The following is a 22943-nucleotide window of genomic DNA, read 5'->3' as shown; positions in this document are numbered from 1 at the left end:
ACCTGGCTCAATCAAGGAGACCACCACATCTCCACCAAACAGTAACTGGGAAACCGTGGTCTTCACGTGGATACTCTCAGCTTGCAGCCCCTGGTCTCTCTGGGGGCACTGTCCCACCCACCCTTGAGCCTGAGAAAAGTTGGTAGAGAGGCTGGTCCCTTACTTCCAGCAGAAAAGAAGTGTTCAGGCCCTCACTTCCCTGAGGGAAGAGAGGCCCTCATGGCTGCGCTCAATGTGGCAGCCACCTGCCATATGTAGCTACTGGGCACCTGGAATGTGACTGGTTTGAAGTAAAATGTGCTGCAAACATAAAATACACCGTGAGTGTAGAAGAATTAGATCAGAAATATACTTTATTTCTAATTGTATATTGATCACATATTAATACAATATTTTGGATACAATGGATTAAAAATTATTACCAACAATTTCACTCTAAAAATTATTTTTGACGTGGCTAATAAAAAACGGAAAATTCACAAATAGCTAACATTTTATATTTTAGAGGATTGCTTCCCTCTTAAATCAGGTGTCCTACTCAAAAGACTAGCGGCCAGAAGGGTTATGAAATCTAAAATATTAAAATAATTGTCATATTGCTTCCACTTGTGAAAAAGTGTGTGCCTGTGCATGCATGTGTGTGTGTGTGCGTCCGTATCTACGTGTGCGCGCGTGTACGTCTGTGTGTCCGTGCGTGCGTGTATTTTATAAGTGGACATAACCCTACACACAAGGTAAAAAAGAGACCCCTGGGCTGCTTCAGGTCAAGCCCGGAGAGAAAGCCCTGCCTGAAAGGGCCTGGAGGTCCCAGCTTGTCACTCTTGCCTCATCAGTGGAATGTGTGGTCGCGAATTCTGTTACTCAAGGCCCGAGGGCGGGGATTGGAGTATTATCCAATCAGAGTGTCGGACTGAGAACTGCCCAATCAGGCGCGCAGCCAGAGAGGAGGCGGCGGCTTCCGGGATCTGGCGCGGCCTTTTCCTCTGGCTCCTGCCAGGGCTTGGGTTACGGCTTCAGTTGTTTGCGTCCTCGGCTCCGGGAGGCCTCGGGGATTGGGCAGCAGCCTCAGCCTCCCGTCCCTCAGTGACCAGCGGGTATTGGATGATTTGTAGCTAAGACTCCCGGATCCCCTGAAGTGGGGAAATGGTGAGTGTGCGGGGCAGGGCGTCCCGAGGCTGTGGGGGCCACATAGGCAGCGGCGGGAAATGGCGGCGGCGGGACCGAGTCTGTGAACGGAGTCCCCGCTGCCGCCGCTCAGCCCTCTGTCCTCAGTCCCCTCCGGTGAGGGACCCGCGCTCCTGTCGGTCCCCGCACGGCGGCTCTGCCCAGCCTGCAGCCCTCCTCGTTCAGCTCTGCGCCCGCAGCCCCGCACCTTCCCCGGGCTGTGGGGTGAGGAGCTCACCGGGAAGACGCCGGCGCGGCGTGCGCGGGCACGTGTGGGAGGAGCTGTGGTCCGGGGTCCTGTCCCTACTTTACCCGGTTCCGAATGAGATGGAGGCCCCGTCAAAACATAGAGTTCATGTGAGGAAACGGGGACTCATTAATGGGACAGCGCCGGCCGCGGCTGGCGGTTTGGGGGCTGCCAGCGGGTCTTGAAGGAAAGGCTTTTGTGAGGTGTGTGAGGAAGGGAAGCCATTCACCCGCCCGCCCCAACTTTCCACCGGTCCCCTTGCCCTGAGCGCCTCCTCCGCGTGGCTGTTCCTGGGCGGCATCTTTTAGAATACGCTGGTGTCGTGTGCACAGCGCTTCGCTGGGTTCTGTGAGTGGTTCTGCCACATTATGGAACTTGAGGAGGGTGTGGGCGCCCCTGGTTTGTTGGAGACGTTCAGAAATGAAGACGGGTGTCCAGAGGCAGGGACTGGCGTCTGCAGGGGGGCAGTTGCGGGAAGAGCGCGGAGCTTGTGGGTCTGCGCTGACTCTGGGTGGGGTCGTTAGTGAGTGGCTGGACAGCCTGTTGAGGTTGGAGCATTGACGGGTGTTGAGGAAACTCCGCAAGTTTTCTGTCAGAAGAGAGACATGGCTGAGCCTGGGCTGGAGGGAGCCTGGTGTCTGCGGGAGGCGCGCCTGGGTTCTGCACATGCGCTGTCCCGCTGGGCACTGTCCGGTTCCTCCAGGTCTCCTCCTGGGGAGAGGGAACTGAGAACTCAGAGGAAAGGAGTTCTGAGGAACATCCCTTCCCTTCACCCTGCTGCCGGCCCCCACCCAATGCTAACCCACTCCTGAGCGCGCCCACCGGGTATTCGCATTGCCCCACTCCTCCCAGTACAGGGTTCCACCCTCAGGAATTGTGCCCATGGCTGCTTTGCTCCTAGCGTTTTCTGCCAAAAACACACACAGTGCCCAGAAGTCTCCTGGCTCATCTCAACCGCAGACACTGGATCTGTAGCAGGAACTTACTTCCTTCACCTACCCAGCCTTCTGGACCGCCTGATCCTAATCTCTTCTGTCTTTATAGATACAGGAATCAGAGCATAGCCCTGCCTCAGCCTGTACCTGTAGTACAAACCAGTGCTTTAGTCAGTCCTGCCCTGCTGCCACCCATGGCTCTTGATAGCTTCTTTCTCTCTTCTGCTTTTTCCTTCCCCACAAATTCTCTACGGTGTCCATCCCTCAGGTGCCTATGAGAATTCAGACGTTAGTGAGTTCAAGACAAGGTCTTTAGGCCTGGATGTTGTAGGAGCAAACACAAATTAGAAGAGGCTTAATGCTTTCTCTTTAGAATGAGGGAAGAATTTTTGCTCTTCTCCCTTTTCTTAAAGCATTTAGTTTGAGAACTTTTATATTTAAATATTTTCTCTGCTTCTTTGAAATATATGTAAGTCATTTTTTATCAGTTAAATAGGTCATTTGTCTTTTTTGGCTCCAAATTGCCTTCATCTGGGACCTGGGAACTATTGCTTTGAAATGTAAATAGCGAGAACATACACCCTATTTCACAGTTTCTGTAGGAGACTAGGAGGCTGCCTTCAGCAGGTACCTAGCCACATTGCAAATCTACATCCTGTCATGAAGATGTGGATGTTTTTTTCTTTAATTGTTAGAAAAAATTAGAAAACCCAGATGACCTCTCAGATTACAAGGTGAAATTATAATAAATCGTGTATAACAAATGGTGCTTTCAAGGCTTCTACTTGAGATTTAATTATGGTGACTTTCTGTGTTTGCATTCTCTTAGATTGCTTGTGATGCACATCACATTTTGATTTAATTATACAACAAAACATTTTCTTGCGGTTCTGTTATTGTGGAGACTTTTTTAGGATTGCAGATGTTTTAGCTTTTAGTTATATTTTCCACACACTGTCCAGAATTACCAGATGTTGTACACAAAATGTCCAGCAGTCTTCACTTCAGAAAACATTCTTTCTTAAGATTCCAGTCACAACCTAAAATTGTGCGGCAAAGTGTTTCCCAAATCTGCAAACAGAATGGTCTCTCTCTTGGGATCTACAGTCCTTTCTAGAGCAGTTAGACTAAATTTCTACAAAAATAACTTTTCAGGACAGTAATCAGTTATTTCACCTCCTTCAGTGCTCCTGGCATCTTCCATTCTGACACTGATTTCAGAGATTTGGGGCCCATAAACCTAACCAGAATCACACATACGCATCGATTAAACCTGAGAAATTCTGCTCCGTCCCACCTCCCCTTCCCCAAATGCCCACAAATGTGCATAGCTCACCAGCCCTCCAAGACCTAAATGTGCAGTTCTAGATTCTGAATTTATGTCCTGGAATTTGATAAAAGAACTTTTATCTGAGAAATATAAGTTTTTAAATGTATCAGACCCAGAGATGTGTTAAAAAGAGACCACACTCACATACTGTTCCCCTCCTTGAACTATTTGTCTTTTGAAATTGCTTGCTTTTGCCACAGGTGTCTGTAAATTAACCTAATAATGCCACGCTGGACACTATAACCCATATCCTATAGCTTAACTATGTATATGACCAATCACTAACCAATGTTACTTCTATAAACCAATAAGAATATCTGACACCTTTCTATCAGTCTGCTCTCTGGCTTCCTTTTTGCCTTTAAAAATATGCTTGTAACTGCTTCTAATTGGAGTGTATATTCAGGGCAACTTTATACTCCAGGATTGCAGTCTTCAAGCTTTGGCTCAAACTCTGTACTTATGTTTACCCCAGTTTTTTCCTTTTAGCTCAAAATATTCTTTAGAATGTGTTGAAGGAGGCTTCATGAGGTCTTTCCTCTGATTTTACTCTGCTTCCTGTAACTCAAGAATGCAGCACACATTGATCTCACCTAGAATCTGCACGTAAAAGCTGGCCTCTGCCTAAGAGTCACAAGACAGGGCCAGACTGTGGGTTGAAGAGATACAGAAAAGTCACAGAAGGTGTTTTCTGCATCATGAGAGGTCAACATAGACATCTTAAGCCCCACTTTCAGAGTGGAGCCCTTTGAGTTTTCTGGATCTTGTCCAGTGACCTGCTACAGCTGTGTAAGAGGCTTCTGGTGTGAACACAATGCTGTGACAGAATCTGTAAATGTAAACAAGCACCTTAGCAGTGGGAAGTCAAGGCCACTAAATATCCAGAGCCATAATCCCAACTATGCCTCCCTGTGTTACTAGAGTACTTTTGTCCTTCCCCTGCCTAGTTAGCTGATCAGGGACAGGGGATATCACATCCGGATCCAGGATCTGCAGCTCCATCAGGGCAGTTCCATTTTCTGTTTGCACCTCGCAAAGTCAGCCTGAGTCTCTCCTGCCTGGATCACTATGGGGGCATCAGCCCAGGGTCACTGGGGACACTCTCAGCAGCGTCAGTGAGTATTTGAGACATTTGAGGATGTCCTGTGCAGACTGGGGTCAGTGTTTCATATGGTCATTAGGAAAAGAGATGACATAGTCATGGTCCCTACCATCAAGGAACTTGCATTCTAGAGCACATGAATAAATGATTAAATTCACTGTCATGTATTCAGTACAAAGATGAAAACTGTACAGGAGACTTAAGCTTCATTTGGGTTACTTCCCTTTTATTGTTTGGTGAGTTTTGATGCCACCACCTGCAGGGCTGTTTATGGACAAAAGAGAAGTCATTATTTGTATTGTGTTTGCCTTGCTAAGAATAAATATTTAGCTTCAAATATAATTGGTCGGGAAAAACAAAAGGGTTTTGGTTAAATTCCTTGTTATTGTATGTTACAGATGGGGAAGTGGCAAAATAGATAAAAATTACACAAACTCTGGGAATCAAATTTCTCTTGGATGGGCTTAGAAAAGACAAAACTGAAACTACTTAGTGGCCTAGAAAGCAGAAGCCTAGGGCCCATTTTCTGTCCCAACTCTGCCCAGATCCACCATCTACTGAACCTTGACCCCACACTGCAATGCCTCACAGAACTGCTTAGAGAAGATGAGAGTTTGGGGTAGCTATTCGTACTCTCTCCAGAGCTGGTGCTCCCAATTTCCTGAAACCCAAAAGCAGATAAATGGGGAAAAGCAATGTACTTTGGGGCCTTAAATTATTTTACAAAAAATTAAAACCAGTATTTCTAGAGACATCCCATCCAGCAACCTGTTCTCCATCTTTGCAGTTTCAGTGGATTTTTCACAAGTCTCATAGTAACTACAAACACAAAAATAAAAAATTCCTGAATTGTACTTAAAATTTTCTTCTATGTCTGTCCCATTTATCTACATTGAGCTATTATTCTATGTATTTTTTTTTAAATCACCGATAGGAAAACAAGAAAAAACAGAAAATGCTGGGACCCTGCATTTAAATCCTGGAAAGTATGACACACTTTGTGCCCACCTCCCAGGATGCTATGAGAATTAGCACACATCATATGAGCTTCCCAGCACAGTGCTCTGTTACATACTCCTGAGCACATAGTACATGCTCCATAAATATCGCATTAATGCATGTGGATGTGCTGTTTTTCAAATGCAGACTTACTCAGACATTGCAACCATCTCCAGCCTCTGTAACCTTTAAAGGGCTTGCAGAGAATGCCATCTTTCAAGATGATGATTGCTGGTCTTGTCTTCAGATGAAAAGTATTTGTATTGTGATAGGGGTGTTGGGGTAAGGGACTCTGCTGTGTCTGCTTTCTCTAGCTGAGTGGTACTGTAATGGATCTAGGGGGAGAAGCATCAGCATTAACGGGAGACTTGCTGTAAAAAGCTAATTCGTGGACCCTTTTCAAACCTGCAGAATTGTGTAACTTACAGTGAGGCCTAGAATACCAAATTTATATGCACATTGAAGCTTGAGAGGCAATGTTTAACTAAGTAACCCTCAGCCCAGTCTTCCAGTAGAATCACATGGCAGTTTGAAGAGAAACAGTCACCTGTTCCCTCCCTACAGATCCTGTTAAGTTTCTTGTGTGACATTAACAGCAAGGCCAGGGTCAAGCGTGAGGGCTTCCATACTTTAATGAGACGTGAGTTCACCTTTTGTTCCAGGAGGTCATAGGACCTGCTTTGCTCCGTTTTGGTAGGGACAGGTGAGTGTAGCCTATATTTCTACTGCAGCAACAAAAATTGCTGGCATGCCCTCCTTTTTCCTCAGAGTTATAGAATACTTTAGATAACATTACTGTGTTAAAAGTCATTTTATCAGATAATTCCAGTCAGTCCCATAAGTCACAACTAGTTCTCTTATTTCACTTATGGTCAAATTAAGAACTCTGTCACATGATAAATATGTGTTTTCAGGAACTCTTAACATTCAGGGATGTGGCCATAGAATTCTCCCCTGAAGAGTGGAAATGCCTGGATCCTTCCCAGCAGAATTTATATAAAGACGTGATGTTGGAGAACTACAGAAACCTGGTTTCCCTGGGTAAGGATAACTTTTAATACGTACTTCCTAGTACTTTATCAGAGTTTCATTTTCTTTCTTTGTAGAATGTCTCTTGGGAGCTTCTGCTTTGCATTAATTAATTTTCAGTTCCTTTCTACAAGAAAAAAATTGGGAATTTGCTCGTGTAAAAAAAAATCTTTAGGATGTTTCATCATTGCATAAACCTTCTCTTTTCTTGAACTAATTTGTGTTCTTCACTCTAGGATAGTAGTAATTCTAGAAATCCAGTGATGTAAAATACTGTTTTCCACATCTTAAAATCCAATTTGCACCACTTATTTTTGATTCAGTAGTACTGGGTAGTGGAACTTAGAACCCGCAGATTTAAAATATTTAAGTATTCTAAAGATTCTGTCAGGAAACAATTTTTGGATTAAATTTCTTTATTCTACTTAGCATAGTAATAGATTGGTCATTGGAGTATCCCCAGCAATAGTCATGTTAATTTTTTTTTTTAATAAAACAGGTTTTGTGATCTCCAACCCAGACCTGGTCACCTGTCTGGAGCAAATAAAAGAGCCCTACAACTTGAAGATACATGAGACAGCAGCCAAACCCCCAGGTAGGTGAGAGTGAATGAAGGAGAGGACACAGGCAAGGAGGCAAAAGGTCAGGAAGGAAGCCAGGCCTTCAAATGTAGTTTGGGAAACTGTGCCAATGAAAATAATTTCTGAGAAGGCTGCATTTTTTCTCTTATTCACAAATAGAGTCATCTTCTGTTCCATGCTCTTAAATCTTCTAAGAATTTCCTTTTTTTCTTCAGTGATCTCCATTCAAGTTTACAGGGAGAGCCAGTGTCCACTTTATCGCTTGTAAGGGGCTGCATGATCTGACTGCTGTTGCATTGCTTTTAGAGACATAGGAGTATTTGTATTATTGAAGACCTCTATGTTAAAGTATTTTTTCAAATATTATTTTTGCATCAGGCCTAAAATATGTAAGGTGAGTAGTGGACATAATGGGATTTGGTTTAGAAATCCCAGGAACACGAAGGACAGATGTTGCATCTTTTCCGCTTAGTGATTTTTAATCCTGTAGAAGTTGCAAATGTAATTCTACAAAAACTCTTACTCAGAAGTTTATCAGAACAATAAGTATTTTTCCAAACATGAAAAAAATGTTATTTTACTTCAAAATGTTATTTAGTATAAACTGAAATTTGTGATTTAAACTCTATATATTCAAATTTTCAAATTATAATATAGTTTAAAGCACAGGTTTTCAAACTCTTGGCTTCCCTGGGCCACTTTGGAAGAAGATTTGTCTTGGGCCACACTTAAAATTATAAAATACATAAACAATAATGATAGCTGATGAGCTAAGAAACAAGAAATAGGTTTGTGAATAATTTTTGTGATACCGCAAAAAGTCTTCACACTCAAAGGATTGGATACCATTGGTTTAAAGTATCTACTCACCTTCTAGATTTTTCTTTTTTTTTTTTTTTTTTGAGACGGAGTCTTGCTCTGTCACCAAGGCTGGAGTGCAGTGACATGACCTCGGCTCAGTGCAACCTCCGCCACCCTGCAACCTCCACCTCCTGGGTTCAAACGATTCTTCTGCCTCAGTCTCCCGAGTAACTGGGATTACGGGTGCCTGCCACGGGGTTTCACCATGTTGGCCAGGCTGGTTTTGAACTCCTGACCTCAAGTGATCTGCCCACCTCCGCCTTCCAAAGTGCTAGAATTACAGGCGTGAGCCACCACGCCCAGCCTAACTTCTAGATTTCTTAAATGCACTATGTCATTAACCAGCTTAGAACATTCCTAAGTGTATGTTAAGCTCTCATTTGTTAACCTTATTTCTTAATAAACTATTATCTTATAATTTTGTGTTATTTAGTAGGAAGCCTACTGGGATTCTGTCATTGAACTATAATCCATCTATGTATAGAACTATGTGTCACACACATACACATACCTATATAAGTCATATATGTGTATAGGAAATTCTCACTTAACATTGTTGATAGGTTCTTGGAAACTAAGTAAAGCAACATATTGTTTAAGCAAACTAATTTTACCAGAGTTTAATTGATAAAAACAAGTTATGTTTAAATGGCATATAGCAACATTGTTTCCTTTAAAGATGCAGTTTTCAAGAACATATTTTGAACACTAAATGAGGACTTAGATATATCTGGGTTTGTGTGATATGGATTTTTCTGATAAAATTGTATAACTATATATTTAATTTGTACAATGTAATGATTTGATATGCATATACATTTTGAAACAAAATATTGTCAAGTTGATGAACACATCTGTTACCTCACATAGATAACCATTTTTTTGGTCATAAGAATACTTAAGGTCTACTGTTGTAGCAAATTATAAGCATACATTACAGTATTACTGTAAAGACAATGGTGTTTTGCTAATCTAATGCTAATGTACATTAGCTTTCTCAGACTTACTCAACTTATAACTAAAAATTTGTACTCTTTAAACAGCATCTCCTCATATTCCCACCCTCAGGCACTAACAACCACCATTCTATTCTCTGTTCCTATGAGTTTACATGTTTAGATTCCCCCCATCTAACTGAGAACGTGCAGTTTCTTTGTGTTTGGCTTATTTCACTTAGCGTAATATCTTCAAGGTCTATCAATGTTGTAAATGGCTAGATTTCGTTCTCTTTTATGGCTGAATAGTATTCTACTGTGTGTGTATATATAAATGTTTTTGACTATTTTAAACAAAACTAAAATGAACATGGGGCTGAAGATATTTCTTTGAGGTACTAATTTTATTTCCTTTGGTAGTATACCCAGAGGTGGTATTCATACTTCCATTTTTATTTTTTACTGATATTTATGATGACTTTATCAATTTATATCTCACTAATGGCATACAGGATTTCCCTTGTATGTATGTCTTCTTTGTGGGAAAAACAAAACAACTAACCTTTTGCCTATTTTTGAATAGGTTATCATCACTATTGTTTTGCTTTGAATTGCAGAAGTTTCTTACACATTTTGGGTATTAACTATCAGATATATGGCTTGCAAATGTTTTTCTATTTTGTAGGATTTTTTTTTTTTTTTTTTTGAGGCGGAGTCTCGCTCTGTCGCGCCCAGGCTGGAGTGCAGTGGCGCGATCTCCCGGGTTTACGCCATTCTCCTGCCTCAGCCTCCCGAGTAGCTGGGACTACAGGCGCCGCCACTACGCCCGGCTAATTTTTTGTATTTTTAGTAGAGACGGGGTTTCACTGTGTTAGCCAGGATGGTCTCGATCTCCTGACCTCGTGATCCGCCCGTCTCAGCCTCCCAAAGTGCTGGGATTACAGGCTTGAGCCACCGCGCCCGGCCTGTAGGATTTTTTTAAATGTCATTTTTTTCCTTTACTGTACAGAAGCTGTTCACTTTGATGCAGTCCCACTCTTTTGTTCTTTTCTTCTGTTGCTGTGCTTTTGATGACATACCAAATTGCCAAGACCAGTATCAACAAGGTTTTTCCATATGTTTTATTCAGGAGTTTTACGTTGTTGTTGTTTTTTTTTTTTTTAATGAGGCAGAGTCTGGCTCTGTCGCCCAGGCTGGAGTGCAGTGGCCGGATCTCAGCTCACTGCAAGCTCCGCCTCCCTGGGTTCACGCCATTCTCCTGCCTCAGCCTCCCGAGTAGCTGGGACTACAGGCGCCCGCCATCACGCCCGGCTAATTTTTTTGTATTTTTAGTAGAGACGGGGGTTTCACCGTGTTAGCCAGGATGGTCTCGATCTCCTGACCTTATGATCCGCCCGCCTCGGCCTCCCAAAGTGCTGGGATTACAGGCGTGAGCCACTGCGCCCGGCCAGTTTTACGCTTTTATGTCTTGCATTTAAGTCTTTTATTTTGAGTTAATTTTGGGGTGTGGCATAAGAAAATTTTATTTATGGTATAATCTAATTTTATTCTTTTGCTTGTGGATATCCAATTTTTTTGGTACCATGTATTGACAAGACTATACTTTCTGCATTGTATATTTTTGGTGGCCTTGTCAAAGTTGTCATAGTTGACCTTGTATGCATGGATGTGTTTCTGGGCTCCCTGTTGTGTTGCATTGGTGTTTGTATCTGTTTTTATGCACATACCATACTCTTTTGATTACTGTGACCTTTAAGTAAAGTTTGAAATTAGAAAGTATCATGCCCCCAGCTTTGTTCTTTCTCAAGATTGCTCAGGGTATTTTAAGTTATTTAAGATTACACTTATATTTTACAATTGTGTTTTCTATTACTGTGAAAAATGCCACTAAAATTCTGATAGGGATCACATTGAATCTACAGGTCACTTCCTTGACAATATTAGTTATCCTAATGGAATATATTTTCATTTATTTGTACCTACTTCAATTTCTGTCATCAATAACTTAACTGTATTAGTGTATACATTTTTATCTCATCCTTTACTATTTTAATTTATTTTATGTATTTACTTATTTTTTGAGACAGATTCTCGCTGTGTCACCCAGGCTGGAGTGCAGTGGCGTTAGCTCACTGCAACCCCTGCCTCTCAGGTTCAAGGGATTCTCCTGCCTCAGCCTCCCGAGTAGCTGGGATTACAGGCACGCGCCATCACGCCTGGCTAATTTTTTTGTATTTTTAGTGGAGATGGGGTTTTGCCGTGCTGGCCAGGCTGGTCTGGAACTCCTGGTCTCAAGTGTTCTCCCCACCTCGGCATCCCAATGTGCTGGGATTACAGGTGTGAGCCACTGTGCTCGGCCCCTTTACATTTATTTTGATTAAGTTCCTTATTTTTATACTATTGCAATTGGAAACTTTTTCTTTTTTTTTGGAAAGTTTGTTGTTACTATATGGAAATGCAACAGACATTTGTTTGTAGGGTCAGGTGCAGTGCTTCATTTCTGTAATCCCTGCACACTTTCAGAGGTTAGAGGCCAAGGAAGGTGGATCACTTGAGCACAGGAGTTTGAGATAAGCCCGGGCAACAGAGTGAGACCCTATCTCAAACAAACAAACAAAACCCCACAAGTATTTTTTTGTTGATTATGTATCCTGATACCTTAATGAATGCATTTATTAGTTCAGTTTTTGTTGTTTTACTCTAGGGTTTTTTATATATGCATGATCATATTATCTACAAACAGTAACGTTTTTACTTTTATTCCAAGCTGGAAAGCTTTATTATTTTCCTTGTCTAATTGTTCTGATACAAAACTTTTGGTAATATGTTAAGTACCTTAAGTACTTAACAAGCTGTGGCCCTGGAGGCATGCTTGCAGATCTTGGTCTCAGCTTTGGTCCCTGAAACAGCCCCATGTCTGTACGTTTGAAGGATCTAACAACTCTTACAGTTTCTATAAACTGTCTTTGGCAAATAAAGATCTCCTTTTATTGGGTCCCCAGGCTGATGAGATTATCTCTGGGGTTGCTAAGAAGAAAGGTCGTAGCTGGGTCACGAGGGTGCTGCTGAGTCTGTTGTTTGAATGGCATATAGCAGCATTGTTTCATTTAAAGATGCAGTTTTCAAGAACCTATTTTGAACATTAAGTGAAGACCTACCATACATCCATTTTGAGTGATATGGGGTCTGCCTTTGATGGTTGTATTACCAGAGATTTGGACAGTCATGGATTCTTTCTGGGCCATGGAAAGATTAAATATCCTTGAGGACATTAATCTATATGGCAGGCAGTAGGGTAGGGTTTTGAAGTTTGTCTGCATATGATGGGCGAAATGCCATGTGTATGAATGGGATTGGCTTCTACTAACTACCTGGGAAAAGTTTTCACAAGTCTCTGTGTGGGTCTGGGTGTGTACAACTGGCCATGAACTGTGGCTGTGAGCGCTAGAACTGAGTCACAGGGCTGCTTCAGGGACCACAGCTGAGGCCAAGATCTGCAGGCCTGCCTCCAGGGCCATGACTGGGTGTGTTTCCCTGCAGATCTCTTGACAGGAAGGACCACTTTTGGATTATAACTGAAGGAGTTTGAAAGAGGTTGCAGAACTGCTTCATAATCTTCAGTAAAACCAAGCTTGGTGCCCCATTTCCTTATCTGTAGCCATGTCTGTGGACCCTTGAGTTGGCCACCTGGGTGAGGGCCTGCTTTACCCAAATAACCCTTTTTGATCTTTGGCACCACTGAGGTTTCACAACCCTAACCATAGGCAAGCACCTTTCTACTTCCGTTTTCCAGGAGTTTACTATTTAAAATATCTTGTATATGTGGAATCATACACTGTCACTTTGTTGGTGTCTTATTTCACTTAATGGCTTTAAGATTTATCCTTATTGTAGCAACTGACGAGATATTTTCATTTGAGGCTAAAGAATATTTCATTGTATGTATAAGCCACATCTTTTTAAATCATTCTTCTATTGAAGGTGTTTGAGTTTTTTCACTTTTTGGCTTTTGTAAATTATATGGTTTGGATCTGTGTCCCCATTCAAATCTCATGTCAAATTGCATTCCCTAGTGTTGGAGGTGGGCCTGGTGGGAGGTGATTGGATCATAGGGTTGGCTTCTCATGAATAGTTTAGCACCAGCCCCTTTGGTACTGTCTTTGCCATAGTGAGTGACTTCTCCTGAGATCTCATTTTTCAAAAGCATGTGGCACCTTCCCTCTTGTGCTCTCTTGCTCCTGCTCCCACCATGTGAGATGACTCACTGTCCCTTTCTGCCATGACTGGAAGCTTTTCAAGGCCTCCCCTAAAGCAGAAGCTGCTATGCTTGCTGTACAGCCTGCAGAACCATAAGCCAATTAAACCTCTTTTTAAAAATAAATTACTAAGTCTCAGGAATGTTTTTATAGCAGTGCAAGAATAAAACAGTGAATATTACTGCAGTAGACATGGATGTGCAAATACTTCTTTCAGGTATACATTGCACACTTCAAGTAGATGCTCAGAAGTGGAATTACTGGGTCATACAATAACTTGATTTTTAATTTTTGGGGGAACCTTTACACATTTTTCATGTGGCTGCATCATGTTTTTTCCACCAACAGTGTACAAGGGTTTCAATTTCTCTACATTGTTGACAATATATATTATTTTTTGTTTGCTTGATATTGGCCATCCTAATTAATGCACAGTAATACCTCATTGTGGTTTTTCTTTACATTTTTCTAAAGATTAGAACTTTTTTTCAATAATTGTTTGTGTATTTCCTCTTTGGAGAAACATTTTCATCTCCTATTAGTCATGTAACTTTTTGTTTTTTGTTTTTTGGAGTTGTTCTGGATGTTATCTTCTGTCAAATATATGCATATATTTTGGCTTTTCTGCTGCTTAGGTGGGACTCTTACTACATATTTAATGTGAAGAGATAAATTTAATGTAGTCCCACTTTTCTGTGCTTTTAAATTTTTTGCTCATGTATTTGATGTTACATGCAAGAAAACATTGCTGAGATCAATGTCATAATCTTTCTTCCTATATTTAACTCACTCAAGACAGTTTTTGTATATGGTTCAGGGGAAGGATCCAACCTCAGTATTTTCATATGGATATAGAGTTTTCCAACACGATTTATTGAAGAGACTGTCTTTTTCTTATTGTGTGGTTATTGCAACCTTGTTGAAGATCATTTGAACATGTACACAATGATTTGTTTTTGAGTTCTGGGCTCTGTTCCGTCATCTATTTGTCTTCTTGCAAGTACCACACTATTTTTATTTATTTAGTTTTGTTATCTGTTCTAAAAACAGGAAACATCGTGCCTGTAACTTTGTTCTTGTTTTCTAAGAATGTTTGGGCTATCAGTGGTCCTTTGAAATTCCATGTAAAAGTAAGAATTGTAAAAAATACTTTTTCACAAAGTATCATTTTTATTTTCATTAGGATTACATTGAATTTTAATATCACTGTGTAGTATGGTCATTTAACAATATTAAATCAACTGACACAAATAAAAATATGTTCAAGAGTGTGTTGAGTTTCACATATTTTTGAATTTGGCAATTTTACTTCTGCTTTTGATTTCTAGTTTTATTACAGGTGGTATGAAAGGATGTGTTGTATAATTCAGTGTTGTATAATGAGAACTAGGCTCAATACTTTGATGACCAAACAATCTATCTGTACAACAAACCTCCATGACAGAAGTTTACCTGTATAAGAAACCTGCACATCATATACTCTGATCTTAAAATAAAGTTTAAAAAAAAAAAAAAAGTTGTTTTGCATTCTAACAGGTTGTCCATGAAACAACAGCTACTCATTTTCTTCTCCACTTAACCCCGACACACTTTAGTCTTCTTTCTGTTTCTATGAGTTTAACTACTTTAGGTATCTTACATAAGTGGAATTATATTGTTACTCTCCTTTTGTGCCTGGGCTTCTTCCACATAAATAAAGCCTTAAAAATGTATCCTTATTGTGGATTTAGCAAAATTTTCTACTTTAAAGAAGCTGAATAATATTTAATTATTTATATATTTGAAATTGTCTTTATTCATTTATTTAAGAAAAGTTGGTTCTTTTCACATACTTGCTTTTGTAGATAATGCTACCGTGAATATGGATGTGTAAATTACTCTTCCTTTGATAATATGTGCAAGGGATTATTTGTGTGCTCTGTTCTGTTTCACTGGTATTTTATAAAGTATTTCAATTACTATAACTTTATAATAGGTTTTTGAAATCAGGATGTATGGTGCTTCTGATGTTGTTTCTCTTTTTGACAGTTGTTCGGCACTTCTGGTCTCTTTAGTTCTGATATGCTTTTAGGATTGCTTTTTTTTTTTTTTGAGATGGAGTCTCACTCTGTTGCCCAGGCTGGAGTGCAGTGGCGCAATCTCAGCTCATTACAAGCTCCAGCTCATTACAAGCTCCGCCTCCCGGGTTCACGCCATTCTCCTGCCTCAGCCTCCTGAGTAGCTGGGACTACAGGTACCCACCACCGCACCCTGCTAGTTTTTTGTATTTTTAGTAGAGACGGGGTTTCACAGTGTTAGCCAGGATGGTCTCAATCTCCTGACCTCGTGATCTGCCCGACTCGGCCCCCCAGAGTGCTGAGATTACAGGCGTGAGCCACTGCGCCCAACCAGGATTGCTTCTTATGTTAATGCAAAATATGCATAGCTGTCATCCGAAGTATACCACCATCTCCTTCAGCACTCTACATCAGGGGAAACAAAATTCCTCTTTGGACAGTCCCTCAAAAGACAGGAATGTAGATATACATTCCACGTTTCTCTTTCTTTCCTGAGGAAGAAGCATAGAGTTGGGAGTTTCTCCTGGGTTGCACTATGCTATATTGGGAGGAGGTCAGGCTGTGCTGGGCATATGTAATAAAATTTTTCTTCTCTTCTACATGTTTTTGGCATTGTGCTCAACTGAAGTAGTACAAATTCTTAACTACGTTCAGTAATTCTCACAAAGGCAATGTGATCAGCATGGTGTTAAGTTCATATATCTGTGAAGAAATGAGGACCAGTGGTGTTTGTTTTTACACTTTTCATTTTAAATTTATATTTTATTTATTATTATAATTTTTGTGAGTACATAGTACCTATATGTATCTATGGGTTATGTGAGTTATTTTGATGAAGGCATGAAATGCATAAAAATCATATCAGCATAAATGGTTATTCATTGCCTCAAGTATTCTTTGTTTTACGAACAATATAATAACATTCTTTTAGTTACTTAAAAATGTACAATTTAATTGCTTTTGACTATAGTCCCTCTGTTGTACTAGCAACTATTAAATCTTACCCTTTCTAATTATTTTTGTATCCATTAATCTTCCCCACTTCCCCCAACCCCTCACTATACCTTCCAGCGTCTGGTAACAATCCTTCTGCTCTCTATCTCCGTGAATTAAATCAATTTAGTTTTTAGCTCCAGCAAATGTGTGAGAACATGCAAAGTTTGCCATCATGGGCCTGGCTTATTTCTCTTAACATAATGACTTCTAGTTCTATCCATGTTGTTGCAAATGACAGTATCTTATTCTTTTTTATGATTGAAAAGTACTCTGTTGTGTATTTGTACCATATTTGCTTTATCCATTCATCTGTTGATAGACAGATAATGGATAAATCTTGGCTAATGTGAACACTGCTGCAGTAAAATGGAGGTGCAAATATCTCTTTGATGTCCTGATTTATGTACATACCTAGGAATGGGATTATTGGATAATATAGTAGCTCTATTTTTCATTTTTTGAGGAACCTCTAAGCTGTCCTGCATAGTGGTTGGACTAATTTACATTCACATCAAGAGAATAGTAGAGTTTTTTTCTCCACATCCTCACCGGCATTTGTTATTGCCTGACTTTTGGATAAGAGCCATTGTAATCGGGGGCGAGATAATACCTCATTGTCATTTTGATTTGCATTTCTCTGATGATAATGATGTTGAGCACCTCATCATATACCTTTTTGTTATTTGTATGCCCTCTTTTGAGAAATGTCTATAAACATTCTTTGCACATTCATAATCAGATTATTTGATCTTATCCTATAAAGCTGTTCTGGTTATTGATGGGCAGTTTGCAAATATTTTCTCTCATTTTGTGTGTCCTCTCTTTGTTTATTGTTTCATTTGCTGTTTAGAAGCTCTTTATGGTGATTGTTTTGTTTGCTGTTTAGAAGCTCTTTAACTTGATGTGATTCTGTTTGTTCAGTTTTGCATTGGCTCCCTGTGCTTGTGGGGGTATTATTCAAGACATTTTTGCCCAGCTTAATTTCCTGGAGAGTTTCACCAATGTTTTCTTGTAGTAGTTTCATAGTTTGATGCGGGGGTCTGCCCACAGACCCTGACCCAAACGACGGATGAATAAAGTACACTGATACACAGATACTCTGTTTTGCCAGTCTAGCTGATGTCCGGGCCACTTACAGACTCCCCGGAGAGTTCTGTAAACAGTTTTGACTGTGGCCCTGACCAGCTAGTGAGACGCATGTTTGTTTAGTAAAGATAAATTGACAAAGGCTTGAGTCAACACTACTAGAGAGTAATTGACATTGTGGACTTCCCAAGTAGAAAGCAATTAAGCATAGATAGAAAACTATCTTTAATATTTTTCCCACCAGCTTGATTGAATCCCTACAGTTCGAGGTGTTAGATTTAAGTCTCTAATCCATTTTGATTTAATTTTTTATATGGCCAGAGATAGGGGTCTAGTTTCGTTCTTCTGAATATGAATATTGAGTTTTTATAGCAGTTTCCCTGATAAACACCTTTTTTTCTTTTCTTTTTTTTTTTTTTTTTTTTTTTTTTTTTTAAGACAGAGACTTGCTTTGTCACCCAGGCTGGAGTTCAGTGGCACAGTCTTGGCTCACTGCAACCTCTGCCTTCCAGGTTCAAGCAATTCTCCCACCTCAGCCTCTGGAGTAGCTGGGACTACAGGCTTGCACCCCCACATCCGACTAATTTTTGTATTTTTATTAGAGACAGGGTTTCATCATGTTGGCCACTCCGGTCTCAAACTCCTGATTCAGGAGTTTGAGAAAGTGATCCACCTGTCTCAGCCCTTTTAGAGTTCTGGGATTAGGCATGAGTCAGCATGCTAAGCCCCCAATAAATATTCTTGCCACCTTTATCAAAAATAAGTTTGCTGTAGATGTATGGATTTCTATTTGTGTTTTGTCTACTGTTTTACTGATCAGCCCCATGCTGTTCTAATTACTGTAGCTCTGTAATATCATTTATAGTTAAATAGTATGATTCCTCCAGTTTCTTTTTTCTTACGGTGACTTTGGCTATTCTGAGTCTTTTGTGGTTCTGTCTACGTTGTAGAATTGTTTTTTCTATTTCTGTGAAGAATGTCATTGATCATTTGATAGGGGTTGCATTAAATCTGTAGTTTGCTTCAGGTAGTATTGACATTTAGAAAGTATTGATTCTTTTTATTCATGAACATAAAATATCTTTCCTTTTTTTGTCTTTTTAAATTTCTTGCATTAGTATTTCATAGTATTCATTGTAGAGACCTTTCACTTCTCTGCTTAAGTTAATTTCCTAGGTATTTGATTTTAATTTGTAGCTATTGTAAATGGGATTACTCTCTTGATTTCTTTTTCACATCGTTCACTGTTGGCATGTGGAAACACTACTAATTTTTAAATCCTGTATTTTGACTAAATTTATTAGTTCTAATAGTGTTCTAGTTAGGTTTTTTTCAAATATAAAACTACATCATCTGCAAACAAAGATATAATTTGACTTCTTTCTTTCCAATTTGGATGCCCTTTAATTTTTTGTTCTCTTGTCAGATTGCTCTGGCTGGCACTTCCAGTACTATGTTGAATAACAGTGGTGAAAACATGCATCTTTTTTCAGGTGCAGACACCTTATCAGAATGTGCTTGGATTTAGGTTCCCAACTTTAGAAGGTAATTCGGCCTCATCCATCCTATTGTCTTTTCCTGGTCCTAGGTTTCAGAACTGTCTGGAAGGACCACAGATGCCTATGGTGGTCATGTCTCTTGGAATGTCTAGGGAATAACAGCTACTACATCATCTCCTCATGGTGGACGCCTGAGGTTTAGGATGGAGCCTCAGGGGAGCATCTGAGTGCCCTGATGCTGAGAGCACTCATCTTGTTTACTTTTCATCCAAAAAACCAAATCCTTGTGGCATTGAGATTTTATTTCTCCAAATCCAGTTTCCATGTTTTAGAGACACATGGCTGGTCAGCCAATGGAATGCTGATATTGATGGGAAAGGCAGAAATAATTCCTACCATCTGGATTTTTTCAGAATAGTGAAGGGAGAAAAAGTATCCCCAACAACATTGAATGTTCATTCTAGCAAGGTGATACAAGGACCTGCAAAACAAAAAATGTACTCCAGGCACACAGGCACACAGTGCAGAGGCCCTTGGGAGGGTGGTCATTGAGGATTTCAATGAGCAGGATGGGGGTGGGAGGATCTATATCATAGGATGGCCTAACTTGCCACTTGAGTCAGACATACCATTCCAGCCAGTACTGCCACTCCCTGGGTTTGTCATCTTGAAAAGATTATTTACTTATTTCAGCTTTCATTTTTATTAACTGCACACTGCATTCTATTGGTAGAGCTTGAAAAATAGGAAAATATTGTCAAAGAGGCATAAAAATACGAATTTTAAAAAAATATAGTGATGTATTTTATTTGTCAAAAATTCTTACTTTCATTTTTTTTCCCTGACCATGGATAGTAAGTTTCTGAAATCTGTACATTTTGGGAGTTATTTTACACAGAATCTCAGGGCTTAGTTATAAAGATATTACTGGGTGAAAAGAAGTAGAAAAAATTTCTCTTCTTTTATGGCTGCAGAAAAGTGAATACATTTCCACAAGAAATTGTGGTAGATAAATTGGTGATTTATAGAGATTTGCCAAAACATCAGTTTCTTTTTTCTACATGGTGGAGAATTTGTGACAGTGGATAAGTCTACTCTGTATCCTGTTACCTGCATGTTTGAGTTTAATGTTAAATTCTATGGACTAGGACTTGACATTCCTGGAAGTGCTCATAAATGATTGCTTAATTATTTGTTACTATGGAAATAATACCTAAATGACATGTTTGCTGTCTGAAATTGATATTTTGCCTTTTCTCGTTGAAGTATGAAATGTAAGTGCCTTCCAATTTCCATTTCTCCTGTAAACATCAGCACTGAGTTTGAGGAATTCTGCTGGATTCTTCAAACACTGAGTTCCTTTTGTAGAAAACGAAGGGGATAACCTTGACTGGGAATCAGACCTAAGCCCGTTAACTGCAGGGTAAGGCCAATCTTGACACTGTCAAAGGAGGTAATCAATAGCCCAGTTGTTACTTACTGGGGAACCTTTCCTGCAGGTGTCCCAGCGTGGCTCAAATTAGACATGGAAGGAGCCTTTATACTGAGAAGCTGCAGAACCCTGGAAAGCTGAGGATCCATAGGTAGATTCAGTGAGAGTTGGGATAGGAGGTTGTTTCTGATGTCCTCTGAGAGGGGGTAATTGTTATTGTCATGGGGCTCTTCCTAGATATTGTCAAATAAATTTCAGTGAGATAAGAAGTGACTTTATTCTAAGGAATATTGCATTGGGGAAAGCACCAAGCATAAGACGTGCAAGCATCTCCAAAATGAGGCAGAAAAGGGCTATTTGTCATGTGGAGGAGCAGACAAGATTAGAAAGAAGGTGTGAGGGAGAGGGCAGAATGGAGAATGGCAAAATCAGATTCAGGATCGGAGAATGTTTCACCCTGACGTCAACCTGTTCTTGGGAGGGACATGAAGAGGGGTTGTATGCTATCTCAGACTGAAGGTGGAGCAGAGTCCAGGGGCCTGGGTAAAGGAGAGAAACTTAAGTAAAGTTTGGTTAACCAGTATTCTGTTGCGAACACTGGAGACAAAATTATTTGTTTATGAGGGAAAAATGAGAATTTAGAGTCTGTGAATTTGAGATACCTAAAGAGGGAGCATCATCAAAGTCAATGAAAAGGCTGTAAGCTTTTTTTTTTTTTTTTGAGACGGAGTCTCGCTCTGTTGCCCAGGCTGGAGTGCAGTGGCGCGATCTCGGCTCACTGCAAGCTCCACCTCCCGGGGTCACGCCATTCTCCCGCCTCAGCCTCCAAGTAGCTGGGACTACAGGCGCCCGCCACCACGCCCGGCTAGTTTTTTTGTATTTTTAGTAGAGACGGGGTTTCACCATGTTAGCCAGGATGGTGTCGATCTCCTGACCTCGTGATCCACCCGCCTCGGCCTCCCAAAGTGCTGGGATTACAGGCTTGAGCCACCGCGCCCGGCCGCTGTAAGCTTTTTTTATAGGGCACAAAGGATTGGAGAGACCATAGTTAAAACTACCAAGATTCACTAACCCACCTCCTCTTTTCCCTCACTTTGTTTTGTCCTATATATTTTTTCCCTTTCTTTTACTGAATTGTACCCAACATTAATAATCTGGTAAAAATAGGTAAAGTGTTTTTGTTAAGCTCTGTGAGTGGTTTTATCAAATCCTTTAATTGAGGGAGGGAGTTATGGAAGCCCAGGATTTATAGGCAGTTGCTCTGAAGTATAGATGGGTCCCTGGGGCTTGTGACTGGCATGTGGAGTGGAAGCAGTATTGTGGGACTGAGCCGTGAGCCGGTGGGGTCTATACTGACCCTGGTGTTGTCAGAATTGAGTTGTTGGACACCCATTTGGTGATGGAAGATTGGTTGGTGTTCAGCAAACTCCATATATTTGGTGTTAGAATAAAGATATCAGATCGGGTGCGGTGATTCACGCCTGTAGTCCTAACACTTTGGGAGGCCACAGAGGGCAGATCGCTTGAGCTCAGGGGTTCAACACCAGCCTGGGCAATATGGTGAAATCTTATGTCTACCAAAAATTTTTTTAAAAATTAGCTTGGCAAGGTGGTGCACACCTGTAGTCCCAGCTGGGGCTGAGGCAGGAGGATCACTTGAAGACTGGAATGTTGAGGCTCGCCAGATTTATGATGTATCCTGGAGAATGTTCCATGTGTGTTTGAGAAGAATATAAGTATACTGTTGGGTGAAAGGTTATCTATATATGTCTTTTAGGTGTAGTTCTTTAGTGCTATGCAAGTACATTATTTTCTCTGTCTGAATGATGTGTTGTATTAAGTAGGGCAATAAAGTCCCCGAGTATTATCATATTTGTCTGTTTTTCTGCATCTGTTAATATATTTTCATATTTTTGAAACAGGTCTCAGTTAATTTAGAAAGTTTATTTTGCCAAGGTCAAGGACACGCACACCTGTGACAGGAAGTCCTGGAGACATGTGCCCCAGGTGGTCGGGGAACAACTTAATTTTATACATTTTAAGGAGACATAAGACAGCAGACAATACACGTAAGAAGTACATTGATTCAGTCTGGAAAGGTGGGACAACTTGAAGCAAAGGTGGGAAGACTCGAAGTGAGGAGGGGGCTTCCAGGTCGTAGGTAGATAAGAGACAAATGATTATATTCTTTTGAGTTTCTGATTAGCCTCTCCAAAGGAGGCAGTCAGATACACATCTGTGTCAGTGGCAGAGAGGTGAGTGAATAGAATGGGAGGTAGGTTGGCACTAAGCAGTTCCCAGCTTGACTTTTCCCTTTAGCTTAGTGATTTGGAGGCCCCAAAATTTATTTTCCTTTTACAATATATTTATGTGCTCCTATATTGGGTATGTATATATTTTTAATTGTTATATTATTTTGACAAATTAGCCTTTT

General features: G+C 40.5%; 1 protein-coding gene across 1 annotated transcript in view; it reads left to right on the top strand.

Annotated features, from left to right (window-relative positions):
* Positions 1–944: 944 nt before the first annotated feature.
* The window catches only part of LOC101000541 (zinc finger protein 595), a 34808-nt gene continuing 12809 nt past the window's right edge, over positions 945–22943 (top strand). Inside the window, exons 1-3 of the mRNA XM_009207163.3 lie at positions 945–1146; positions 6692–6818; positions 7306–7401. Of these exons, the coding sequence (XP_009205427.1) occupies positions 1144–1146; positions 6692–6818; positions 7306–7401 (226 nt within the window). The 5' untranslated portion in view covers positions 945–1143. The remainder of the gene's footprint in view (positions 1147–6691; positions 6819–7305; positions 7402–22943) is intronic.

The sequence above is a fragment of the Papio anubis genome, chromosome 3, assembly GCF_008728515.1.
Source record: "Papio anubis isolate 15944 chromosome 3, Panubis1.0, whole genome shotgun sequence".
NCBI lineage: Eukaryota > Metazoa > Chordata > Mammalia > Primates > Cercopithecidae > Papio > Papio anubis.
Note: the sequence above shows the minus strand (reverse complement) of the source record. Positions and strands in the feature narration are given on the sequence as shown.